This window comes from Ranitomeya imitator, chromosome 6, assembly GCF_032444005.1.
Source record: "Ranitomeya imitator isolate aRanImi1 chromosome 6, aRanImi1.pri, whole genome shotgun sequence".
Lineage (NCBI taxonomy): Eukaryota > Metazoa > Chordata > Amphibia > Anura > Dendrobatidae > Ranitomeya > Ranitomeya imitator.
The window spans coordinates 319,541,861-319,564,322 of record NC_091287.1 but is presented as its reverse complement, the minus strand read 5'-3'; the positions used below and the strand labels follow the sequence as shown (position 1 = coordinate 319,564,322).

Here is a 22,462-nt window from a genome sequence, read left to right as displayed (position 1 = left end):
GATAAATCTCCGGGTCCGGATGGCATACACCCACGACTCGAGTACTAAGAGAACTAAGTAATGTAATAGATAAACCATTATTTCTTATTTTTAGGGGCTCTATAGCAACAGGGTCTGTTCCGCAGGATTGGCGCATAGCAAATGTGGTGCCAATATTCAAAAAGGGCTCTAAAAGTGAACCTGGAAATTATAGGCCAGTAAGTCTAACCTCTATTGTTGGTAAAATATTTGAAGGGTTTCTGAGGGATGTTATTCTGGATTATCTCAATGAGAATAACTGTTTAACTCCATATCAGCATGGGTTTATGAGAAATCGCTCCTGTCAAACCAATCTAATCAGTTTTTATGAAGAGGTAAGCTATAGGCTGGACCACGGTGAGTCATTGGACGTGGTATATCTCGATTTTTCCAAAGCGTTTGATACCGTGCCGCACAAGAGGTTGGTACACAAAATGAGAATGCTTGGCCTGGGGGAAAATGTGTGTAAATGGGTTAGTAACTAGCTTAGTGATAGAAAGCAGAGGGTGGTTATAAATGGTATAGTCTCTAACTGGGTCGCTGTGACCAGTGGGGTACCGCAGGGGTCAGTATTGGGACCTGTTCTCTTCAACATATTCATTAATGATCTGGTAGAAGGTTTACACAGTAAAATATCGATATTTGCAGATGATACAAAACTATGTAAAGCAGTTAATACAAGAGAAGATAGTATTCTGCTACAGATGGATCTGGATAAGTTGGAAACTTGGGCTGAAATGTGGCAGATGAGGTTTAACAATGATAAATGTAAGGTTATACACATGGGAAGAAGGAATCAATATCACCATTACACACTGAACGGGAAACCACTGGGTAAATCTGACAGGGAGAAGGACTTGGGGATCCTAGTTAATGATAAACTTACCTGGAGCAGCCAGTGCCAGGCAGCAGCTGCCAAGGCAAACAGGATCATGGGGTGCATTAAAAGAGGTCTGGATACACATGATGAGAGCATTATACTGCCTCTGTACAAATCCCTAGTTAGACCGCACATGGAGTACTGTGTCCAGTTTTGGGCACCGGTGCTCAGGAAGGATATAATGGAACTAGAGAGAGTACAAAGGAGGGCAACAAAATTAATAAAGGGGATGGGAGAACTACAATACCCAGATAGATTATTTAGTCTAGAAAAAAGACGACTGAGGGGCGATCTAATAACCATGTATAAGTATATAAGGGGACAATACAAATATCTCGCTGAGGATCTGTTTATACCAAGCAAGGTGACGGGCACAAGGGGGCATTCTTTGCGTCTGGAGGAGAGAAAGTCTTTCCACCAACATAGAAGAGGATTCTTTACTGTTAGGGCAGTGAGAATCTGGAATTGCTTGCCTGAGGAGGTGGTGATGGCGAACTCAGTCGAGGGGTTCAAGAGAGGCATGGATGTCTTCCTGGAGCAGAACAATATTGTATCATACAATTAGGTTCTGTAGAAGGACGTAGATCTGGGGATTTATTATGATGGAATATAGGCTGAACTGGATGGACAAATGTCTTTTTTCGGCCTTACTAACTATGTTACTATGTTACTAATGTGGTTTTGAGCACCTTGATGGGTGCAGTTTTCAGAATGGTTCACACTTGGGTATTTTCTATCATATATACCCCTCAAAGTGACTTCAAATGTGACGTAGTCCATAAAGAAATATGGTGTTGTAAAAATGAGAAATTGCTGGTCAACTTTTAACCCTTATAACTCCCTAACAAAAAAAATTTTGGTTCCAAAATTGTGCTGATGTAAACTAGACATGTGGGAAGTGTTACTTATTAAGTATTTTGTGTGACATATCTCTGTGATTTAAGGGCATAAATATTCAAATTTGGAAAATTGCGAAATTTTCAAAATTTTCGCCAAATAATAGGATAAAATGGATCTAATAGGATAAAATGGATCCTAAAATTTGTTGGGCAATTTCTCCCGAGTACGCTGATACCTCATATGTGGGGGTAAACCACTGTTTGGGCACACGGCAGGGCTCGGAAGGGAAGGCGCGCCATTTGACTTTTTGAATGGAAAATTAGCTCCAATTGTTAGCGGACACCATGTCGCGTTTGGAGAGCCCCTGTGTGCCTAAACATTGGAGCTCCCCCACAAGTGACCCCATTTTGGAAACTAGACCCCCCCAAGGAACTTATCTAGATGCATATTGAGCACTTTAAACCCCCAGGTGCTTCACAGAAGTTTATAACGCAGAGCCATGAAAATAAAAAATAATTTTTCTTTCATCAAAAATTATTTTTTAGCCTGGAATTTCCTATTTTGCCAAGGGTAATAGGAGAAATTGGACCCCAAGTTTTGTTGTCCAGTTTGTCCTGAGTACGCTGATACCCCATATGTGGGGGTAAACCACTGTTTGGGCGCACGGCAGGGCTCGGAAGGGAAGGCACGCCATTTGGCTTTTTAAATGGAAAATTAGCTCCAATCATTAGCGGACACCATGTCGCGTTTGGAAAGCCCCAGTGTGCCTAAACATTGCAGATCCCCCACAAATGACCCCATTTTGGAAACTAGACCCCCAAAGGAACTAATCTAGATGTGTGGTGAGCACTTTGAACCCCCAAGTGCTTCACAGAAGTTTATAACGCAGAGCCATAAAAATAAAAAAAAAAATTTCTTTTCTCAAAAATGATTTTTTAGCCCGCAATTTTTTATTTTCCCAAGGGTAACAGGAGAAATTTGACCCCAAAAGTTGTTGTCCAGTTTCTCCTGAGTACGCTGATACCACATATGTGGGGGTAAACCACTGTTTGGGCAAACTTCGGGGTTTGGAAGGGAAGTAGTGATGTTTTGAAAATCAGACTTTGATGGAATGCTCTGCGGGCGTCACGTTGCGTTTGCAGAGCCCCTGATGTGGTTAAACAGTAGAAACCCCCCACAAGTGACCCCATTTTAGAAACTAGACCCTAAAAGGAACTAATCTAGATGTGTGGGGAGCACTTTGAACCCCCAAGTGCTTCACAGAAGTTTATAACGCAGAGCCGTGAAAATAATAAATACGTTTTCTTTCCTCAAATATAATATTTTAGCCCAGAATTTTTTATTTTCCCAAGGGTTACAGGAGAAATTGGACCCCAAAAGTTGTTGTCCAGTTTCTCCTGAGTACGCTGATACCCCATGTGTGGGGGTAAACCATTGTTTGGGCACACGTTGGGGTTTGGAAGTGAAGTAGTGATGTTTTGAAATGCAGACTTTGATGGAATGCTCTGTGGGCGTCACATTGCGTTTGCAGAGACCCTGATGTGGCTAAACAGTAGAAACCCCCCACAAGTGACCCCATTTTAGAAACTAGACCCCGAAAGGAACTTATCTAGATGTGTGGTGAGCATTTTGAACCCCCAAGTGCTTCACAGAAGTTTATAACGCAGAGCCGTGAAAATAATAAATACGTTTTCTTTCCTCAAAAATAATTTTTTAGCCCAGAATTTTTTATTTTCCCAAGGGTTACAGGAGAAATTGGACCCCAAAAGTTGTTGTCCAGTTTCTCCTGAGTACACCGATACCCCATGTGTGGGGGTAAACTACTGTTTGGGCACACGTCGGGGCTCAGAAGGGAAGTAGTGACTTTTGAAATGCAGACTTTGATGGAATGGTGTGCGGGCGTCCAGTTGCGTTTGGACCCCAATAATTGTTGTGCAGTTTGTCCTGAGTATGCTGGTTCCCCATATGTGGGGGTAAACCACTGTTTGGGCGCACGTCGGGGCTCGGAAGTGAGGGAGCACCATTTGACTTTTTGAATACAAGATTGGCTGGAATCAATGGTGGCGCCATGTTGCGTTTGGAGACTGATGTGCCTAAACAGTGGAAACCCCTCAATTCTACCTCCAACACTAACCCCAACACACCCCTAACCCTAATCCCGACTGTAGCCATAACCCTAATCACAACCCTAACCACAACCCTAATTCCAACCCTAACCCTAAGGCTATGTGCCCACGTTGCGGATTCGTGTGAGATTTTTCAGCACCATTTTTGAAAAATCCGCGGGTAAAAGGCACTGCGTTTTACCTGCGGATTTACCGTGGATTTCCAGTGTTTTTTGTGCGGATTTCACCTGCGGATTCCTATTGAGGAACAGGTGTAAAACGCTGCGGAATCCGCACAAAGAATTGACATGCTGCGGAAAATACAACGCAGCGTTTCCGCGCAGTATTTTCCGCACCATGGGCACAGCGGATTTGGTTTTCCATAAGTTTACTTGGTACTGTAAACCTGATGGAACACTGCTGCGAATCCGCAGCGGCCAATCCGCTGCGGAGCCGCAGCCAAATCCGCACCGTGTGCACATAGCCTCATTCTAAAGGTATGTGCACACACTGCGGAAAACGCTGCGGATCCGCAGCAGTTTCCCATGAGTTTACAGTTCAATGTAAACCTATGGGAAACAAAAATTGCTGTACACATGCTGCAGAAAAACTGCACGGAAACGCAGCGGTTTACATTCCGCAGCATGTCACTTCTTTCTGCGGATTCCACAGCGGTTTTACAACTGCTCCAATAGTAAACTGCAGTTGTAAAACCGCAGCGAAATGCGCAGAAAAAACGCGGTAAATCCGCCATAAATCTGTAGCGTAGGTCACACTGATCACAGGTCACACTGTAGGTCACAGTGATCAAAATGCACTTGAAACGAATCTGCCGGCCGGCAGATTCGGCGGGCGCACTGCGCATGCGCCCGCCATTTTGGAAGATGGAGGTGCCCAGGAAAGAAGACGGATGGACCACGGGAGGCTCGGTAAGTATGATGGGGTGGGGGGGAGCACGGGGGGGGGGGGGGTGGATCGGAGCACGGGGGGTGGATCGGACCATGGGGGGGTGTATCGGAGCATGGGGGTGGGGTGGATCGGAGCACGGGGGGGTGGATTGGAGCACTGGGGGGTGGATCGGAGTGCAGGGGGGTGGATCGGAGTGCAGGGGGTGTGGTTGGAGCACGGGGTTGGGATTGGAGCACGGGGGTGAGCGGACAAGAGCACGGGGGGAGCGGACAGGAGGACGGAGGGGAGCGGAGCTGTAAACCGGACTGATCGGAGGACTGGGGGGGGGATCGGTGGCAGTGGGGGGGGGGGGGGGGCGCAGACCAGTGTTTCCAGCCATGGCCGATGATGTTGCAGCATCGGCCATGGCTGGATTGTAATATTTCACCAGTTTTAATAGGTGAAATATTACAAATCGCTCTGATTGGCAGTTTCACTTTCAACAGCCAATCAGAGCGATGGTAGCCACGGGGGGGGGGTGAAGCCACCTCCCCTGGGCTGTACTACCACTCCCCCTGTCCCTGCAGATCGGGTGAAATGGGAGTTAACCCTTTCACCCGATCTGCAGAGACGCGATCATTCTGTGACACAGCATATGGGTCACAGGTCGGATTGGCACCGACTTTCATGACGCATACGCTGTGTCTCCAGTCGGAAAGGGGTTAAAAACATCTCCAGAATCCGACCTTTTCTCACCTTTGAAACTGCTAAGACTCTTACTGTCGCTCTTATTCATTCTCGTCTGGACTACTGCAACTCTCTTCTGATCGGTCTCCCTCTTACCAAACTTTCTCTCTAATCCATCTTGAATGCGGCAGCCAGGGTCATATTTCTGTCCAGCCGCTTCACCGATGCCTCCATCTTGTTCCAGTCATTACACTGACTACCCATTCACTACAGGGTCCAGTATAAACTCATCTCTTTCACCCACAAAGCTCTCCACAATTCTGCACCGCCTTATATCTCCTCTCTCATCTCTGTCTATCGCCCTACACGTGCCCTCCGTTCTACAAATGACCTAAGACTAACATCCCCCGTAATCCGAACCTCACACCTCTGTCTCCAAGACTTTTCTCGTGCTGCACCAGCTCTCTGGAATGCACTTCTCCAGACGATCAGACTGATACCTAGCCCCGACCTATTCAAGCGCGCTTTAAAAACCCATCTCTTCAAACAAGCCTACCACATCAACTACTCAGTAAACTAACTTTGACCTGTTCCCCCCTTCCAAATATTATCTGCATCTGAATCTGCACCCTACTATTCATCTGTCTCCACACCCTCCATGCACATGATAACTGCACTTGATACTTGACTATTGCACTTAAACACACGGGCTGATGACCGGACCATGCAGCTTTATATGAAAATCCCTATTTATTATAATTGCCAGACCTGAAATAACAAGCACTTTTCACCTATTGTATCCCCCCCATTTCCTTGTAGATTGTAAGCTTGCGAGCAGGGACCTCACCCCTAATGTCACTGTTTAAATTGTCTTAACTTGTACTGAATTTATTGTCTGTTCATGTCCCCGCTTAATTGTAAAGTGCTGCGGAAAATGTTGGCACTATATGAATAAAAATTATTATTATTATTATTATTATTATATCACCATGTCACAGCAGGGTAGGATAGATTTCTGTCAGTCTAACTGGATAATTTAATGCAATTAGCTCCCTTGACAAAATTAGTGTGATTAACTAAATCAAATTATTTAGGATTTTATCTTATGAGAATAGTTTTTCCTTCTGTCCTCTACACTCCCTGACAGAAGTTATGTCGCTTATCCATGTTATGTAAATAAAAGCTTATAACCTGACGTTAAATTCATCCATTGGTTGTATAAAGTATTCTTTTGAAAGCTGAAACCCTCCAAAATGTGGTTTAGGATAAGAAAATAAATAGGCATCAATGCAGAAAGCTTGATCAGTTCATGGACACAGAATAGTCAGATTTTGGCAAGACAAAAGTTTTGTCGCCTTGTCATATAATGCACCCAATCCTAGTTTACATCCTCTCCTGTGCTCAGTAAATGATCGGTTAATTAGTGTGTGTGTATAAAAAGAAACCCAGCACCCCAGACCTCCATTTGAACTGCAACTTGAGCTCTGACAACATACCAAAAATCAATTCTGCGACCAAAGCCTGGATTATCAAGAGGCTGAAGACCAGATCCACTGTAGAAGTGGCTGGCACCTTTAATGTGTCTCAGCATCAAGTACAAAGAATTAAAAAAAGATTTGAAGAGACTGGAGATGTGTTTGACAAGCCCAGGGCCGGCAGACCCCGCAAGACAACTGCTCAGGAGGAAAGTTTGTTAGTTAGAAAATCCAAAGCAAGCCCCTCTTCCACTGCAGCAGAGCTCCAACAGGCCTGGTCACCTCAAGTCCCTGAGTCAACCAGAGCAGTTTGTAGGATTCTGTCTCGAAATGGCCTTTATGGTCGAATCAGTGCCCTCAAGCCAGCACTAAACAAAAGGCAAATAAAAAAACGTGTGGCATTTGCAAAGTCCCACAGCCTGCTAAACAGATGGACGCTGGAAAAGTGGCAGAAGGTGGATTTCTCTGATGAATCTTCAGTAGAATTACACCACAGCCACCGTAAATACTGCAGGAGTCCTGCTGGATCCCGTATGGATCCAAAATACACCCAGAAACCAGTTAAATTTGGTGGTGGAAAGATCATGGTCTGGGGTTACATTCAGTATGGGGGTGTGCAAAACATTTGCAAGGTGGAAGGCAATACCAATAGCCTAAAATATCAAGAAGTATTAGCTACCTCTTATATTCCAAATCATAAAAGGGGTCAAATTCTGCAGCAGGATGGTGCTCTATCTCATACATCCATCTCTGTAACAAAAGATCAAGGTGCTCAAGGACTGGCCAGCCCAGTCACCAGACATCAACATCATTGAGCATGTTTGGGGTAGGATGAAAGAGAAAGCTTGGAAGACAAAACCAAAGAATCTAGATGAACTCTGGGAGGCATGTAAGACTGCATTCTTTGCTATTCCTGATGACTTCATTAACAAAATTGTATGAATCATTGCTGAACCGCATGGATGCAGTCCTTCAAGCTCATGGAAGTCACACAAAATATTAAATATGACTCTAATAGCACCACAACTTCATTCACCAATGTTATGCAACATATATTTGTATTTTAAGTTAATTATTTGCTTGAATATCACATTAGTTTCTGTGTGCGACAAAACTTTTGTCTTGCCAAAATCTGACCATTCTGTATCAATTAACTGATCAATATTTCTGCATTGATGCCAATTTATGTTCTTAGCCTAAACTACATTTCGGAGGGTTTCAGCTTTCACAGGAATAATTTATACAACCAATGGATGAATTTAATGTCAGGTTATAAGCTTTTATTTACATAATATGGATAAGCGACATAACTTCTGTCAGGGAGTGTATGGCTAGGTTCACATTCTGCCGGTTTGATGCAAAGTAAAACAGGCCTCCTCTCACCATTTTCTCTATTTATAATTGTCTTTATGATTACTTGTTTGATAATTTTAAAGTTATTGAAATTAAAATGTGTTTTCACAATGTTTGATACAATCTCAGCTATTTGTGATTACAAATTTGGCAATTTAAAATGTTGTGCTTATATGATCTAGAAAAGTATATTATTTCAGCATCTTAAAGAAGCACCTCCATCAAAGTTTTTTTATCCTCTTAATATATTGCAGTCATCATATTATTCTGCACTGTGTACTTACAATTGCTCATTTTGCCTTTCTACCCAGCTAATTCTTCTCTTTCCTCTGCTCTATGTAGAAACAGGAAGTCTCTTGTCCCTGCATTTATCATTCCCCTCTTCACCTCCTGACCCAGCTGCTCTTCTCTCCCTCTCCATGCCAGAGACTTTTGCAGTGGCTCATAACTCATACAAGGAAAACTGTTTCTACGTAGAGCTTACAAGGATTCAGCTAGTCAGTTATTAATCACGTGATGACATAGTCCTAATTAGAGTTCAGTGAATTTCTTTGGGTCCCCGCTTATTCGGCAAGCTATAGTGCTTGCTGAATAAGCGGGGACCCAAAGAAATTCGCTCAACTCTAGATCTAATGGAAAAGAGAAGAATTAGCTGGATAAAAGGGTAAAATTAACAATTGTAAGTACACAGCACTATAAAATATGATGGTTGCAATATATTAAAGCTTCTTTAAGGGGTGCATATCACCCTTGTCTGCAAGGTTTGTCTGCAAGGTGTGCCTACTCCCTTTAATACTCTCTCCATATCATTAGTTAGTTTTTGCTCTACCAAACATTATCGAAATTGAAAAACCTATTTTCATTAAATTCTGCACCAAATTTAATAGCATTTATAGTTTACTTTTAGCTGTCTACGCCTGTAAAATAAGAAACCTAAATCCCATTATTATATATTGTATGTGAGTCACTATTCTCAAAAAGCACTTGTAATCTATGCTTTACTATTATTTCTTTTTTACATTGTGAAATACTTTTAAACTAACCTTTATTTCTTTTATTTTCTGAAATGCTATGCATGGTGCGGTGTACATGTAATAATTGCATCCATGTCTACACAATGTACAGTACTCTGGAATAAAAATCGAAAAGTCTGAAAAAAGTAACTACCAGTTACGCCTCTCACTTCACTGTTAGATCTCTATAAAACATGAAGGGGACGGACAGAGCAGGGAAGTTACTGAGCATGTGCATTCACCCCTGAAGATGGACTAAGGTGCCATGGACAAGGAAAACAGCACTAAGACACTACCACAGATAAAAATGGAATGCATATGAAAAACCACACACTACTTTTAATGGGTGTTTATTGCAAAGTTAGATGGTTTCCTCATGAATAGCAATCTTCAAGTCTGACCACAGATTCTCAATTGGATTAAGGTCTGGGCTTTGACTAGGCCACTCCAAAACATTTACACGTTCCCCTTAAACAACTCGAGTGTTGCTTTAGTAGTATGCTTTGGGTCATTTTCTTGTTGGATGGTGAACCTCCATCCCATTCTCAAATTACTGACAGAATGAAACAGGTAAAGCCTACTTGTATAGAGTGCACGTTTTATTGTGGTCGTATGGACAGATACTCCAGTCTCTGCTTGGAAACTCTGCAGCTCCTTCAGGGTTACCTTTGGTCTCTGTGCAACCTCTCTGATTAATGTCCTCCTTGCCCGGGCTGAGAGTTTGGGTGGGCGACTCTCTTTTGGCAGGCTTGTTCTGGTACCATCTTTCCATTTGATGTTAATGATTTGATGGTGATCCGGGGGATCATCAAAGATTGGGATATTTTTTTATAACCCAACCCTGACTCGTACTACTCAACAACTTGTTTTGAGATCTCCCTGGTCTTCATGGTGTTTGGTTAGTAGAGCATCTTGCTTAATGGTTTTGCAATCTATGTGGCCTTTCAGAAAAGGTGTGTATATAATAACAGACCATGTGACACTTAGATTCGCACACAGGAGGGCTTCCTTTCACTAAGCATGTGACTTATGAAGATAATTGCTTGCACCAGAAATTTTTAGGGGCTTCATACCAAAAGGGGTGAATACATATGCACATGCCAATTTTTAGCTATTTGATGCCATCAATTTAATTTATGCCTATATTTTTCTCACTTCACCAACTTAGACTATTTAGTGCTAATTCATCACACACAAATCGGTTTACAAAACTAAACACAGGTTGTAATGTAACAAAATAGGTAAAAAGACAAGGGGGTAAATACTTTTGCAAGCCACTCTATCTATCTATCTATCTATCTATCTATCTATCTATCTATCTATCTATCTATCTATCTATCTATCTATCTATCTATCTATCCATCATAAGCAATACATGAAAGGAAATGAAGGAGAATGTTCAGCATTTGCAGCCTATCTAATCTTTTGCAGTTGATTTGTTACTTCTTATGACAGTGTGGTTGATATTTCCCCTCCTTTGCCATCATGTGAGTGACATATGCATTGCCTGAATAAAAATGCTTCTCCACCAGTCTTCTTACACCCACATATTTTCTCTGTGAACAAATTTAGCATTGCATTTCCTGGCTAAGGCTGTGAATCTGTTGGTATAATTACTTTCTTGGACAATCAGATAATTATACAAAATGACAATGAAGATTGCAGCACTGCTGTAGTAGGCATTGAGCATATATATTTTCCAATAAAAAAACTACAAGCAATTGTCTGTGCTACAATAAAAATGGGACATTGACGTGTTGGCGATTATGCCGAGCAAGCAAGACAGTAAGATTTATAGCATCAAAAGAAAATTACCTTGAGCTCCTTGGCTGAATAAAAGCCTTGGTATAGAATCCACATCCAAAAAGTTCGTCATCATTAGATATTTAAGATCAGTCAATTGATGAATAAAACCTTGAAAAAAAAATAAAAAATAAAATGCATTTTATTATATTGTGCTTAAGGTGGTTCATGATGTTCTATGAGATTTTCACATTATGTCTGAGCTATAATTCGGAACATAACCCAGGAACAAGGGTGGTGCTTTTTTCTGGAAAGATACAGACACATTTTTGTCTCATTTTAAATGAACTCATAAAACCAGAATGCAGAGGGAAAGCTTTAAGTTCCTGGTCCCCAATTTAAAATCTTTCACTAAACGTTATCAAGTGACATTTATAATTCTTGTGTCTTCTTATGTGGTAGAGGAGCCTTTTTTACTCCTTTGGGCATCTGGGCTATTGTTACCTCTGAACAAGGGGGTTCTAAAAAGGGCTAAAAGGTTGCTCCGTCACATAGATATCTCACCCATAATGCAGACTTCTTTGGATCCCTACACCACTAATAACACGTATGACGGCTCATTTACTCCTACTTTTTGGACACTTATTTCAACTATATCTCTTTCTCGGAGCTGTTGGACAGTTCAGCCAGTCCCCATGTCCGTTCCATGTTTCCAGCAACTTAGTGCATTAACAATTATAGCATATTCCTCAATCCTAGCTCCTAATATGGGGGCCCTCAGACCTCAGCAATACCTCTCACCAGCGCCCGGCCTAGACATAGTATGATATGTGGTATATCGTCCAGTGGCAGTGACCGCAACATTCAGTTGCACCACTCATATGCATCAACATAATGAACAGATTTGCATACTAATAAGGCAACTTAAAAGGAATTTGTCAGAAGTATCCCCCCCTGCTTGGCAGGGCAAGCGGGTAATAGAAAGCTGAATTAAATGATACCTTGATATCTGTGATCTGACCTTTTAATCCAGAAAAAAAAAATCACACTTTTCTTAATATGTAAATGAGTTGTTAAGAACTCTGGGCTGGACATAGATCTCCCAGAGAATCTGCCTTCAGAACTTTTTTTAAATGAAAAGGGTTGTCATCAGTGTGAAACATGTAATTAACGACAGTCTGCTCTCCTGATCTCACAGCAGATCTGTAGGTAATTACTGATAACACTTCTTCAGCTTCCATTTCACAGGGAGAAAGTTTGTGTAGAGGGAGAGTGCAGCAGAGCTGAGCTTTATCTTATTACAAACACTTTTGCGCAGCTGTAGCACTCCTTTTACATTGCTGTCAGCTCTACTGCCCTACTCCCCACACTGACTACTGAAAGATAGCTGAAGAAGTGTTTGTTGTAATCACACACAGTTCTGCAGTGAGATCAGCAGAGCAGACTATCAGTCATTACATGTCTCTCATTAGTGACACCCCCTTTTAATTTAAAATAAGATCTTGAGGTGTATTCTCATGCAGATCAGTGTCCGGCCCATAGATCTTGGGATTTATATTCCTGTCCTTGGCTGCCTGCCCTGCATTCTCTTTGGTAGCTGTTTTGGTTACCATTTTACAGGTTTTATTCAGCCCTTTATAGTATTTAAATGGTAGAGCTGACCCCTCAGATTTATATATCTTAAATGCCCTTATACTGTCCATGGGACCTGTCATGAGGATTTTATACCTCAACCTAATGTCATGTATGTATAGGCGTTTTCACACTGATTAAATCTATACTTTCTAAGAATCCGTTTGCCATTTTTGCCAATTGCAGCATTTCAAATAAGCCGCAAGTGTTTTGGGGTGGGACATTGCACTGGTAGCTGTCCTGTCCTCTGTTTCTACTACCCACCTGTCGCGTGCCTCGTCTGTCTGAATAACGGGTCACTTTAATTTCAGTAGCCCGCCTTCCATTCCTGGGGTCTAAATACACAGTAAGGTCCTCACAACACCGCTAAGCCCAGTGCATTGACCTCCGTATTTACCGTCCCCATCTGAGCAGATGAGCGGCAGCGGAACGATCCGAAGTGAGGAAGTGTTGGCATCAGGTTAAGGGAAGCAGGTCACTGAGAAAAAAATGTCAGATAGAGGAGGCAGGTGAGATTCAGTGCATAGGAAGGGAGGGCAGGAGAGCTGCAGATTCGATGTTGCACACACAAAGCATATGGGTCTAATTTTTATACTATTTCAACACTGTATTTCTCCAATCAAGATATGGATTTATTCAGTATGAAAATTCCCATATGTACACGTCATTAGTTTGAGGTATAACATCCTCATGACATGTTCAATTTAAAAATTTTACATTATTTGGTGCTCCTGGTCCGTGTTAAAGGAATTCACATCCTTCTAAATCTGGCTTTTCACATCAGTTTCACCTCCAGATTGAAATGCCCCTCTCCCTTCCGTATTTTATCTATTCTCCATGTTTTCCAGTACTGACCTATATTTTATCGTCTTCGGCATATCCTTTGTAAATGTTTCTAAACATCTTTTTACAAGATTGCTCATGTGTATCTTATTTCTGTGATACTACGTTGTTTTAAAATGTGTCAGCAATCATTTACTGGACTATAAATATTAGTGTAGATGACACTTTTACCCAAAAATCCCAATGGAGTGAGCACCACCCATATATTAATGGAGTGACAATCAAAATACAAGTAAAACATGCAATTCAAAAAAAGAGAAAATCTTTATTATGTAGGACAGGGTGGGGAATCTATTTTCTGCCAAGGGCCATTTGGATATTTGTACCATCCTTCGGGGGCCGTACAAACTCCGCCCACAAAGTACATCCTGACTCTGGCACTGGTGACAGGACGTAATCTTTCATTGCATGCCCTTCAGCATTCAGTAGTGAACACTGCGTGTGTGTGTGCTAACAGAGCAAGAAGAAATTAATGAGCTGATTGTAATCAAAATACACCTCCCTGCCCAAGAATGTGGTCCCTGAGAATCTGCTTGGGGGCCTGATAAAAGGTCATCGAGGGTCGTAAATGGCCCTGGGGCCTGAGGTTCCCCACCCCTGATGTAGGAAGCACAAATACCTAGTCAAGATGAATAATATTTAAAAATGCGTGAATTGCACATGTTTCCCAAGCCAAAGACTGGCTCTGGAGTGTAACTCAGTTGGCTGACATGACAACCTGTAATATAAGTTATTGGTTTTCATTCCAGTCAAATCAGTTGTATCAGCCATATAAATATCATGGAAATCTAAAATAGACCTTACTAGAATGATGTCAAATAGTTCAATAATGAAAAAGGTGCAATTCAAAGATAACATAAAGATATTACCTAAAGATATTTTAATAATGTAGTATCAAAAGAATATAAAATAGGTAAACGGTAACACTAGGCAGTAAGGTGCCATGCTCATAGTCAGAGGTAAATTGGCTCATATGAAAAGCATCATAGAGGATTGAGAACTCTACGCGTATCGCCACTAAGATGGCTTCATCAGGGATTACAAGTACATGGTACTCAATGTAGTGTGGAATAGATTAACTAGTAGCAGACATTTTTGTAATGAATCAGCTGTGGGAAAATATGTCCTTAGCACACAGTACTTCAAAGCAGCCCTCTCAGTCTCCCAGCGTGTGGTGCACTGCCGAAATCGAAATATGCATTTATTTATTTAAAGTAAGATTTTATTATTACATTTTGAATCTACTTCTAATACATGTACAAATAAGAGATTTTCATTCCTTTGCACTGTTCATCTACTGTACAGTCTATCTGCAGCCTGACACCATGCATACGACCCGCTACCGTTCTTTTCTCGTGTTGCTGTATTACGGGAACCGTATTGCTGTACAATAATTAAACATAAAACAAATGAATCATTTATAATTGTCTAATGGTCTTGGTTGGACATAAGAGAATTAATGCTTCAGTGAACGGTTCCCAGCAGTCGGCTGTACCAGTACAAGGTCTACATGGATGTCAGCGCAATCAAACACACCGCCGGTAGCTATATTGATCTCCTCATGCAGCACTGCTCTCTGCGTATTAGTCTATTAACACAAGTGCGCCTGTAAAGTCAATTTCATGGAACGGTTTCAATTATGTAAGTGATCTTTCTAACACATATATTGCTCATATCTGGCTTGTCTAAGATTTAATCAACAATAACAACATGTATTGTAGATAAAATAAATATTGCAGGTATATATATATATATATATATATATATATATATATATATATATAATTATGAAGTCATCTCCAGCAAGAGTTAACAGTGAATTATAAGACTGACTATTTCCAATATACCTGCTATACCCGCTGCATCTCTTACGTAACAAAGCAGGAGAAAAGCAAGAAAATCCGCATTAGAAATTGACAGAGAAATGTCAAAATAACTTTTCAATCTTTCATGTCCTTTGCAGCCTGCAGCTTGAGAACGGGCAATACTTACTGGCAAATGCAAGGAGGTGGTAATGCCAGTCGTCAGAAACTGCTCCAAGGCCAGGGTTCTTCAATCATTACAAAATTGTCCGGTATACAGAACAATTTTTATGTTATGACTATCCAAGATGAATAATGCATAGCATCAGGCGGACTTCCTGTGATCAACTGATAAAAATGGCTAGTAGGCATAACCATGGCAACAGAGTGCTTTAACGCCATCACTTCAATGCCTTACATTTGACGTGGAGAAAATCACCGTCCCTCCCTTTAATTAAACTTATTTTTCGGAACAGAAGAGAGTACAATCTATACGCATCTTCCCCAAACTTGCACATCCTCCTCTATCCTCTATCTTTTTTTTTGTCACTCCTTTTTATACTTCTTTTCTACAAATAAGGAACAAGCACCATTTTTGCTAGTCCTAGATATTAGGATCTCATAATAAATGAAGGAATTTGGTGAGCAATCCGCAGAATTCCCAGCTGCAACACTAATCCCTGCTGTCGAGGGTCTTCCAGAAAGAAGTGAGATTTCCCACCGCAAACATGCATTTTATGAACTGCGATTCCAATTGACATTTAATGAGGGTTTATAGGATAATTGCTTTCCAATGTACAAACTATCCTAGTGTGAAGGGCGTCTATTCGGTAATTAGTCAATAAGTTGCCAAGAAAGCAAAAAAAAAAGAAAAAATAAGCTACAGATTTGTTTGCTTGAATGAAATGACACTGAAATGACTGAGCTCCGGAGACGGTGAAATAATGAACGTCGGGGAGGATCCTGGGATGGAAGCAGGGCACTCACCAATATCATCGACCTCCTTCCAATCCTTGGGGGAGATGTAAGGGGGAGCTGGAGGGTCCAGACGAGCAGAGCCCACACTGCATCTTATGTGGAGAGAGACTATGAGAGCAGAATTCTGATAGCTCTGCAGTTTCTTCCAGTTTCTGAAGATGTAAATCCTCCCCTCTGTTTGTCATTAACATGCATTACCTGCTAATTTAAGAGAGTTGAAGGGGCTTTTTTTCCCCCACCTTCTTTATTTTGTGATTTCTTTATCTGCCCCCTCAGATTTCATTAGCATTGAAAATGACTTGTCTGCAGGTCTGTGGAAGGTGAGGCGCAGAACACATTTAATCCTCCTCACCTTTCGTCGAGTTTTATTTTTCCAAATGCCTGCTGCGCTGTAATTGTGATCAGACAGAGGTGGGAGAATAATTGCAACATCTGTCTGAATGCCTAGGGAACAGCCATCCAATTGGTTGCCCCAGGCTTCGTATGGCCGCTGTGCTATGGGGATTGTAATCTAGCCCAAACATTGTCGATGACTCAGAGTGGACATTAGAGGAATCAATGAGAATAATATACACTGAAGAGGTGGCATACAAAAAGGGACTTTGAACAATTCTAAAACAGAATGAAAATGGGCAGGAACATTGGACCAGTACCGTTCTTAATGCATTTGCCTCTTTATTTCCATGCTGAAGCTATGGTTGATGTGTGGACTATGCATGTCACACATCTAGTGAATAGCGGAGCAGCATAATATAAAAAGCTATATCATTAGCGTAGGTTTGAAGCTAAGAATTAGATGGTTATTATTATCTTTTTTAGATGGTTTACAGTAGAGTTGACCGACCTTGACCTTTTTAGAGTCGAGCCGGGTTTCGCGAAACCCGACTATCTCAAAAGTCGGGTCGAGTGAAATTGGCCGATTATGACGTAAAGTCGGGATCGACCGAAACACGAAACCCAATGCAAGTCAATGGGGCAGCATAGTCGGCAGTGAGTGGGGGCCAGGAAAACACCTAGAGTGCCCATTTTAATGTCAAAACCATCCATTCTTCTTAATGAAGCTTGTCAAGCGTAATTTACCTTATAATAATTGGAAGGCAATTGAAATTGGGGGTCATTTGGCTAAAGTTGTGGTGGGTAGGGCTGGTTCAAGTAATTAGTGGGCCCAGGAAATCTGGACCACGTCACGGCAGTGGAGCAGGGAGAGGTAAGTATTTCAACTTTGCAAGTGCTGTGAACCTGAGCAAGCAGGGGGGGCCCACTCGTTGGCATTGGCACTGGCACAGGGCCCCTCAAAGTACAGCGGTGTGTTTGCACGGCGGGGGCGCCTCCCACCGGCAGCAACACTTTTGCGTACTATGAGAGGCCCTGTGCCAGTGACGTCGCCAACTAGTATTCCTCCCCCCACCTGATGAAGGAACCTGCACTTTCATCTGCACCTTCCTCTTTGTCCCCGTGTAAGGTGGTATGGTATGCGGGAAGAGCAACCTGACTTTCAGCAGGGCCACAATGTTGTTGTGTAGCGTGCACGGGGAATGTTGCGTTATGGGTCAATGTACCAGCAGACTCATCTATCACTGGCTGGGCAATGGGCAGGATGAGGAGGAAACACAGATATAGGCCCAAATAATAAAGTGGGCTAAATGCAGTTCAAAATTGGTAACACAGAAATAACCAGGGGGCATTGCAGTGGAGGACAACTGGAATGAGAGGCTGACACAGAGAGTAGGCCCAAATCAGTAAGTAGTCGAAATGCAGTTCAAAATTGGCAACCGTAGTAAACAGGCGGCACAGCTTTGTTCAGTGGAGGAGAACAGCAAGGAGTGGCAGACACCGATAGTAGGCCCCAACCCAACTAGTAGGCCAAATGCAGTCTAACATTAACAACTACTTAACGAGCGCCTGAAAACGGAATTTCAGGACAGGAAACCAGGAGAACAGCAAGGAGCGGCAGACACTGTTAGTAGGCCCCAAACCAACTAGTACGCCAAATGCAGTTGTTCCATTTAACCACAATTTAACGAGAGCCTGAAGATAGAAGCTCAGGAAAGGCAACCTGGAGAACACCTTGGAGTGGAACACACCATCTCTCTCCACCCCATACCCATTTTGTAGGCCTAATGCTGTGTAGTTTTCTACAACTACTAAACGAGAGTCGGAAGACCGAAGCAATGGCAAGGCAACCTGGGGAACACCTTGGAGTGTAACACACCATCTCTCTCCACCCGATACCCATTTTGTAGGCCTAATGCAGTGTAGTTTTCTACAACTACTAAACGAGAGTCGGAAGATCGAAGCAATGGCGAGGAAACCTGGAGAACACCTTGGAGTGTAACACACCATCTCTCTCCACCCCATACCCATTTTGTAGGCCTAATGCTGTGTAGTTTTCTACAACTACTAAACGAGAGTCGGAAGACCGAAGCAATGGCAAGGCAACCTGGGGAACACCTTGGAGTGTAACACACCATCTCTCTCCACCCGATACCCATTTTGTAGGCCTAATGCAGTGTAGTTTTCTACAACTACTAAACGAGAGTCGGAAGACCGAAGCAATGGCAAGGCAACCTGGGGAACACCTTGGAGTGTAACACACCATCTCTCTCCACCCGATACCCATTTTGTAGGTCTAATGCAGTGTAGTTTTCTACAACTACTAAACGAGAGTCGGAAGATCGAAGCAATGGCGAGGAAACCTGGAGAACACCTTGGAGTGTAACACACCATCTCTCTCCACCCCATACCCATTTTGTAGGCCTAATGCAGCCTACTTTCCGACAACTACTAAACGAGAGCATGAAGATCGAAGCTCAGGAAAGGCAACCTGGGGAACACCTTGGAGTGTAACACACCCTCTCTCTACACCACGGAAGGGCTGATTCTTAGGAAGGAAGGCTGTCGGAAAGAAGCAGGGCGCGTCCGAGGGTGATTATATTCTTATTAGGTATATACTCACCCTCGGACGCGCCCTGCTTCTTTATTTGTAATGAATGTTTATTTGCAATGTGGTTTTGACTTACTCTATTTTTTTGGTAAATAATGATTTTATTATTTTCATTGTTTTGCATCTTCTTGGCAATAATATAAAGAAGACGCGACAGGACAACACTCGGTGGATGCCATATCTGTGTTTTAAATTGAAAAAAACTTTCAGTTAACTACTTGCAGGAGAAAGTTATTGTAGCTGGTGGCCATTTTTAGTACTGTCCCAGATTTTTGTTGTATGTGTTTGTTTTTAATGTTAAAATGTCTGCATTTGATATCTCTCCAGTATTTTCTTTTTTATAAGCAAAATACTTATTTTTATATTTTCTGATGTTGGTTCAAGGGGTACACGGGCAGCAGTAGACAGGTCAGTGGAGGCCTAGTGAAAGGAGGGACCGCAGACATGCTTCGAAGCCCTAACATAATAAATTGGGCTGGCTGTAGGCAATTTAAAATTGGTTCCAGGGGAACCCGGGCAGCAGTAGACAGGTCAGTGGAGGCCTAGTGGAAGGAGGGACGGCAGACAGGCTTCGAAGCCCTAACATAATAAATTGGGCTGGCTGTAGGCAATTTAAAATTGGTTCCAGGGGAACCCGGGCAGCAGTAGACAGGTCAGTGGAGGCCTAGTGGAAGGAGGGACCGCAGACAGGCTTCGAAGCCCTAACATAATAAATTGGGCTGGCTGTAGGCAATTTAAAATTGGTTCCAGGGGAACCCGGGCAGCAGTAGACAGGTCAGTGGAGGCCTAGTGGAAGGAGGGACCGCAGACAGGCTTCGAAGCCCTAACATAATAAATTGGGCTGGCTGTAGGCAATTTAAAATTGGTTCCAGGGGAACCCGGGCAGCAGTAGACAGGTCAGTGGAGGCCTAGTGGAAGGAGGGACCGCAGACAGGCTTCGAAGCCCTAACATAATAAATTGGCCTGGCTGTAGGCAATTTACAATTGGTTCCAGGGGAACACGGGCGGCAGTAGACAGGTCAGTGGAGGCCTAGTGGAAGGAGGGACCGCAGACAGGCTTCGAAGCCCTAACATAATAAATTGGGCTGGCTGTAGGCAATTTAAAATTGGTTCCAGGGGAACCCGGGCAGCAGTAGACAGGTCAGTGGAGGCCTAGTGGAAGGAGGGACCGCAGACAGGCTTCGAAGCCCTAACATAATAAATTGGGCTGGCTGTAGGCAATTTAAAATTGGTTCCAGGGGAACCCGGGCAGCAGTAGACAGGTCAGTGGAGGCCTAGTGGAAGCAGGGACCGCAGACAGGCTTCGAAGCCCTAACATAATAAATTGGGCTGGCTGTAGGCAATTTAAAATTGGTTCCAGGGGACCCGGGCAGCAGTAGACAGGTCAGTGGAGGCCTAGTGGAAGGAGGGACCGCAGACAGGCTTCGAAGCCCTAACATAATAAATTGGGCTGGCTGTAGGCAATTTAAAATTGGTTCCAGGGGAACCCGGGCAGCAGTAGACAGGTCAGTGGAGGCCTAGTGGAAGGAGGGACCGCAGACAGGCTTCGAAGCCCTAACATAATAAATTGGGCTGGCTGTAGGCAATTTAAAATTGGTTCCAGGAGAACCCGGGCAGCAGTAGACAGGTCAGTGGAGGCCTAGTGGAAGGAGGGACCGCAGACAGGCTTCGAAGCCCTAACATAATAAATTGGGCTGGCTGTAGGCAATTTAAAATTGGTTCCAGGGGAACCCGGGCAGCAGTAGACAGGTCAGTGGAGGCCTAGTGGAAGGGGGGACCGCAGACAGGCTTCGAAGGCCTAACATAATAAATTGGGCTGGCTGGAGGCAATTTAAAATTGGTTCCAGGGGAACCCGGGCAGCAGTAGACAGGTCAGTGGAGGCCTAGTGGAAGGAGGGACCGCAGACAGGCTTCGAAGCCCTAACATAATAAATTGGCCTGGCTGTAGGCAATTTACAATTGGTTCCAGGGGAACCCGGGCAGCAGTAGACAGGTCAGTGGAGGCCTAGTGGAAGGAGGGACCGCAGACAGGCTTCGAAGCCCTAACATAATAAATTGGGCTGGCTGTAGGCAATTTAAAATTGGTTCCAGGGGAACCCGGGCAGCAGTAGACAGGTCAGTGGAGGCCTAGTGGAAGGAGGGACCGCAGACAGGCTTCGAAGCCCTAACATAATAAATTGGGCTGGCTGTAGGCAATTTAAAATTGGTTCCAGGGGAACCCGGGCAGCAGTAGACAGGTCAGTGGAGGCCTAGTGGAAGGAGGGACCGCAGACAGGCTTCGAAGCCCTAACATAATAAATTGGGCTGGCTGTAGGCAATTTAAAATTGGTTCCAGGGGAACCCGGGCAGCAGTAGACAGGTCAGTGGAGGCCTAGTGGAAGGAGGGACCGCAGACAGGCTTCGAAGCCCTAACATAATAAATTGGGCTGGCTGTAGGCAATTTAAAATTGGTTCCAGGGGAACCCGGGCAGCAGTAGACAGGTCAGTGGAGGCCTAGTGGAAGGAGGGACCGCAGACAGGCTTCGAAGCCCTAACATAATAAATTGGCCTGGCTGTAGGCAATTTACAATTGGTTCCAGGGGAAACCGGGCAGCAGTAGACAGGTCAGTGGAGGCCTAGTGGAAGGAGGGACCGCAGACAGGCTTCGAAGCCCTAACATAATAAATTGGGCTGGCTGTAGGCAATTTAAAATTGGTTCCAGGGGAACCCGGGCAGCAGTAGACAGGTCAGTGGAGGCCTAGTGGAAGGAGTGACCGCAGACAGGCTTCGAAGGCCTAACATAAGAAAAATGTCAATACAATGGTATTGACAGTGCCAGGCATTGAAGGATGTCAGCGCATAGACTAAACATTGGTGGAGCTGTGAGAGAAAATTTTGCACGTGGTAGAGCACTGTTTGACCTGGGGGGGGGACTGTCTTGTGGCCGGCGGTACAGGCCCAGGGCCCCTCATATTACAACGGTGTGTCTGACGTTGGGTGCGCACCACCACCGCCAGACACTTTATTGTACTATGAGGGACCTAGAGGCAGTGCCGTCGACCAAAAGCGGGCACACCCACCTCTTCAGACAAACAGTACTCTCACGGGTGCTGGCGCCAAGTGGCGATACCACGGCCCCGTGTGGGGACTTTGGCCATTTAGGGAGGTGTTAACATGTCGGATGCTGGACAATCAGGTGCTGCAAATTACGAGATTGGAAAAGTCGTTCAGAATAGTCCACAGGCAAGACCTTTACATAGGAAAGCTAGGTGTCAGCCGGGC

At 43.6% G+C, this 22,462-nt stretch overlaps 1 protein-coding gene across 4 annotated transcripts in view; it reads right to left on the bottom strand.

Annotated features, from left to right (window-relative positions):
• PHACTR1 (phosphatase and actin regulator 1) overlaps positions 1-16,645 on the bottom strand; it is a 506,552-nt gene extending 489,907 nt beyond the window's left edge. Inside the window, exons 1-2 of one of the 4 annotated variants that reach the window (XM_069730798.1) lie at positions 16,267-16,645; positions 11,075-11,173 (exon numbers count right to left, since the gene is read on the bottom strand). In XM_069730798.1, coding sequence (XP_069586899.1) covers positions 11,075-11,138 — 64 coding nt within the window. In that variant the 5' untranslated portion in view covers positions 11,139-11,173; positions 16,267-16,645. Of the gene's footprint in view, positions 1-11,074; positions 11,174-15,469; positions 15,812-16,266 lie in introns of those variants that run through there. The other 3 variants (XM_069730791.1, XM_069730797.1, XM_069730792.1) reach the window with 3 other exon arrangements.
• Positions 16,646-22,462: the final 5,817 nt, after the last annotated feature.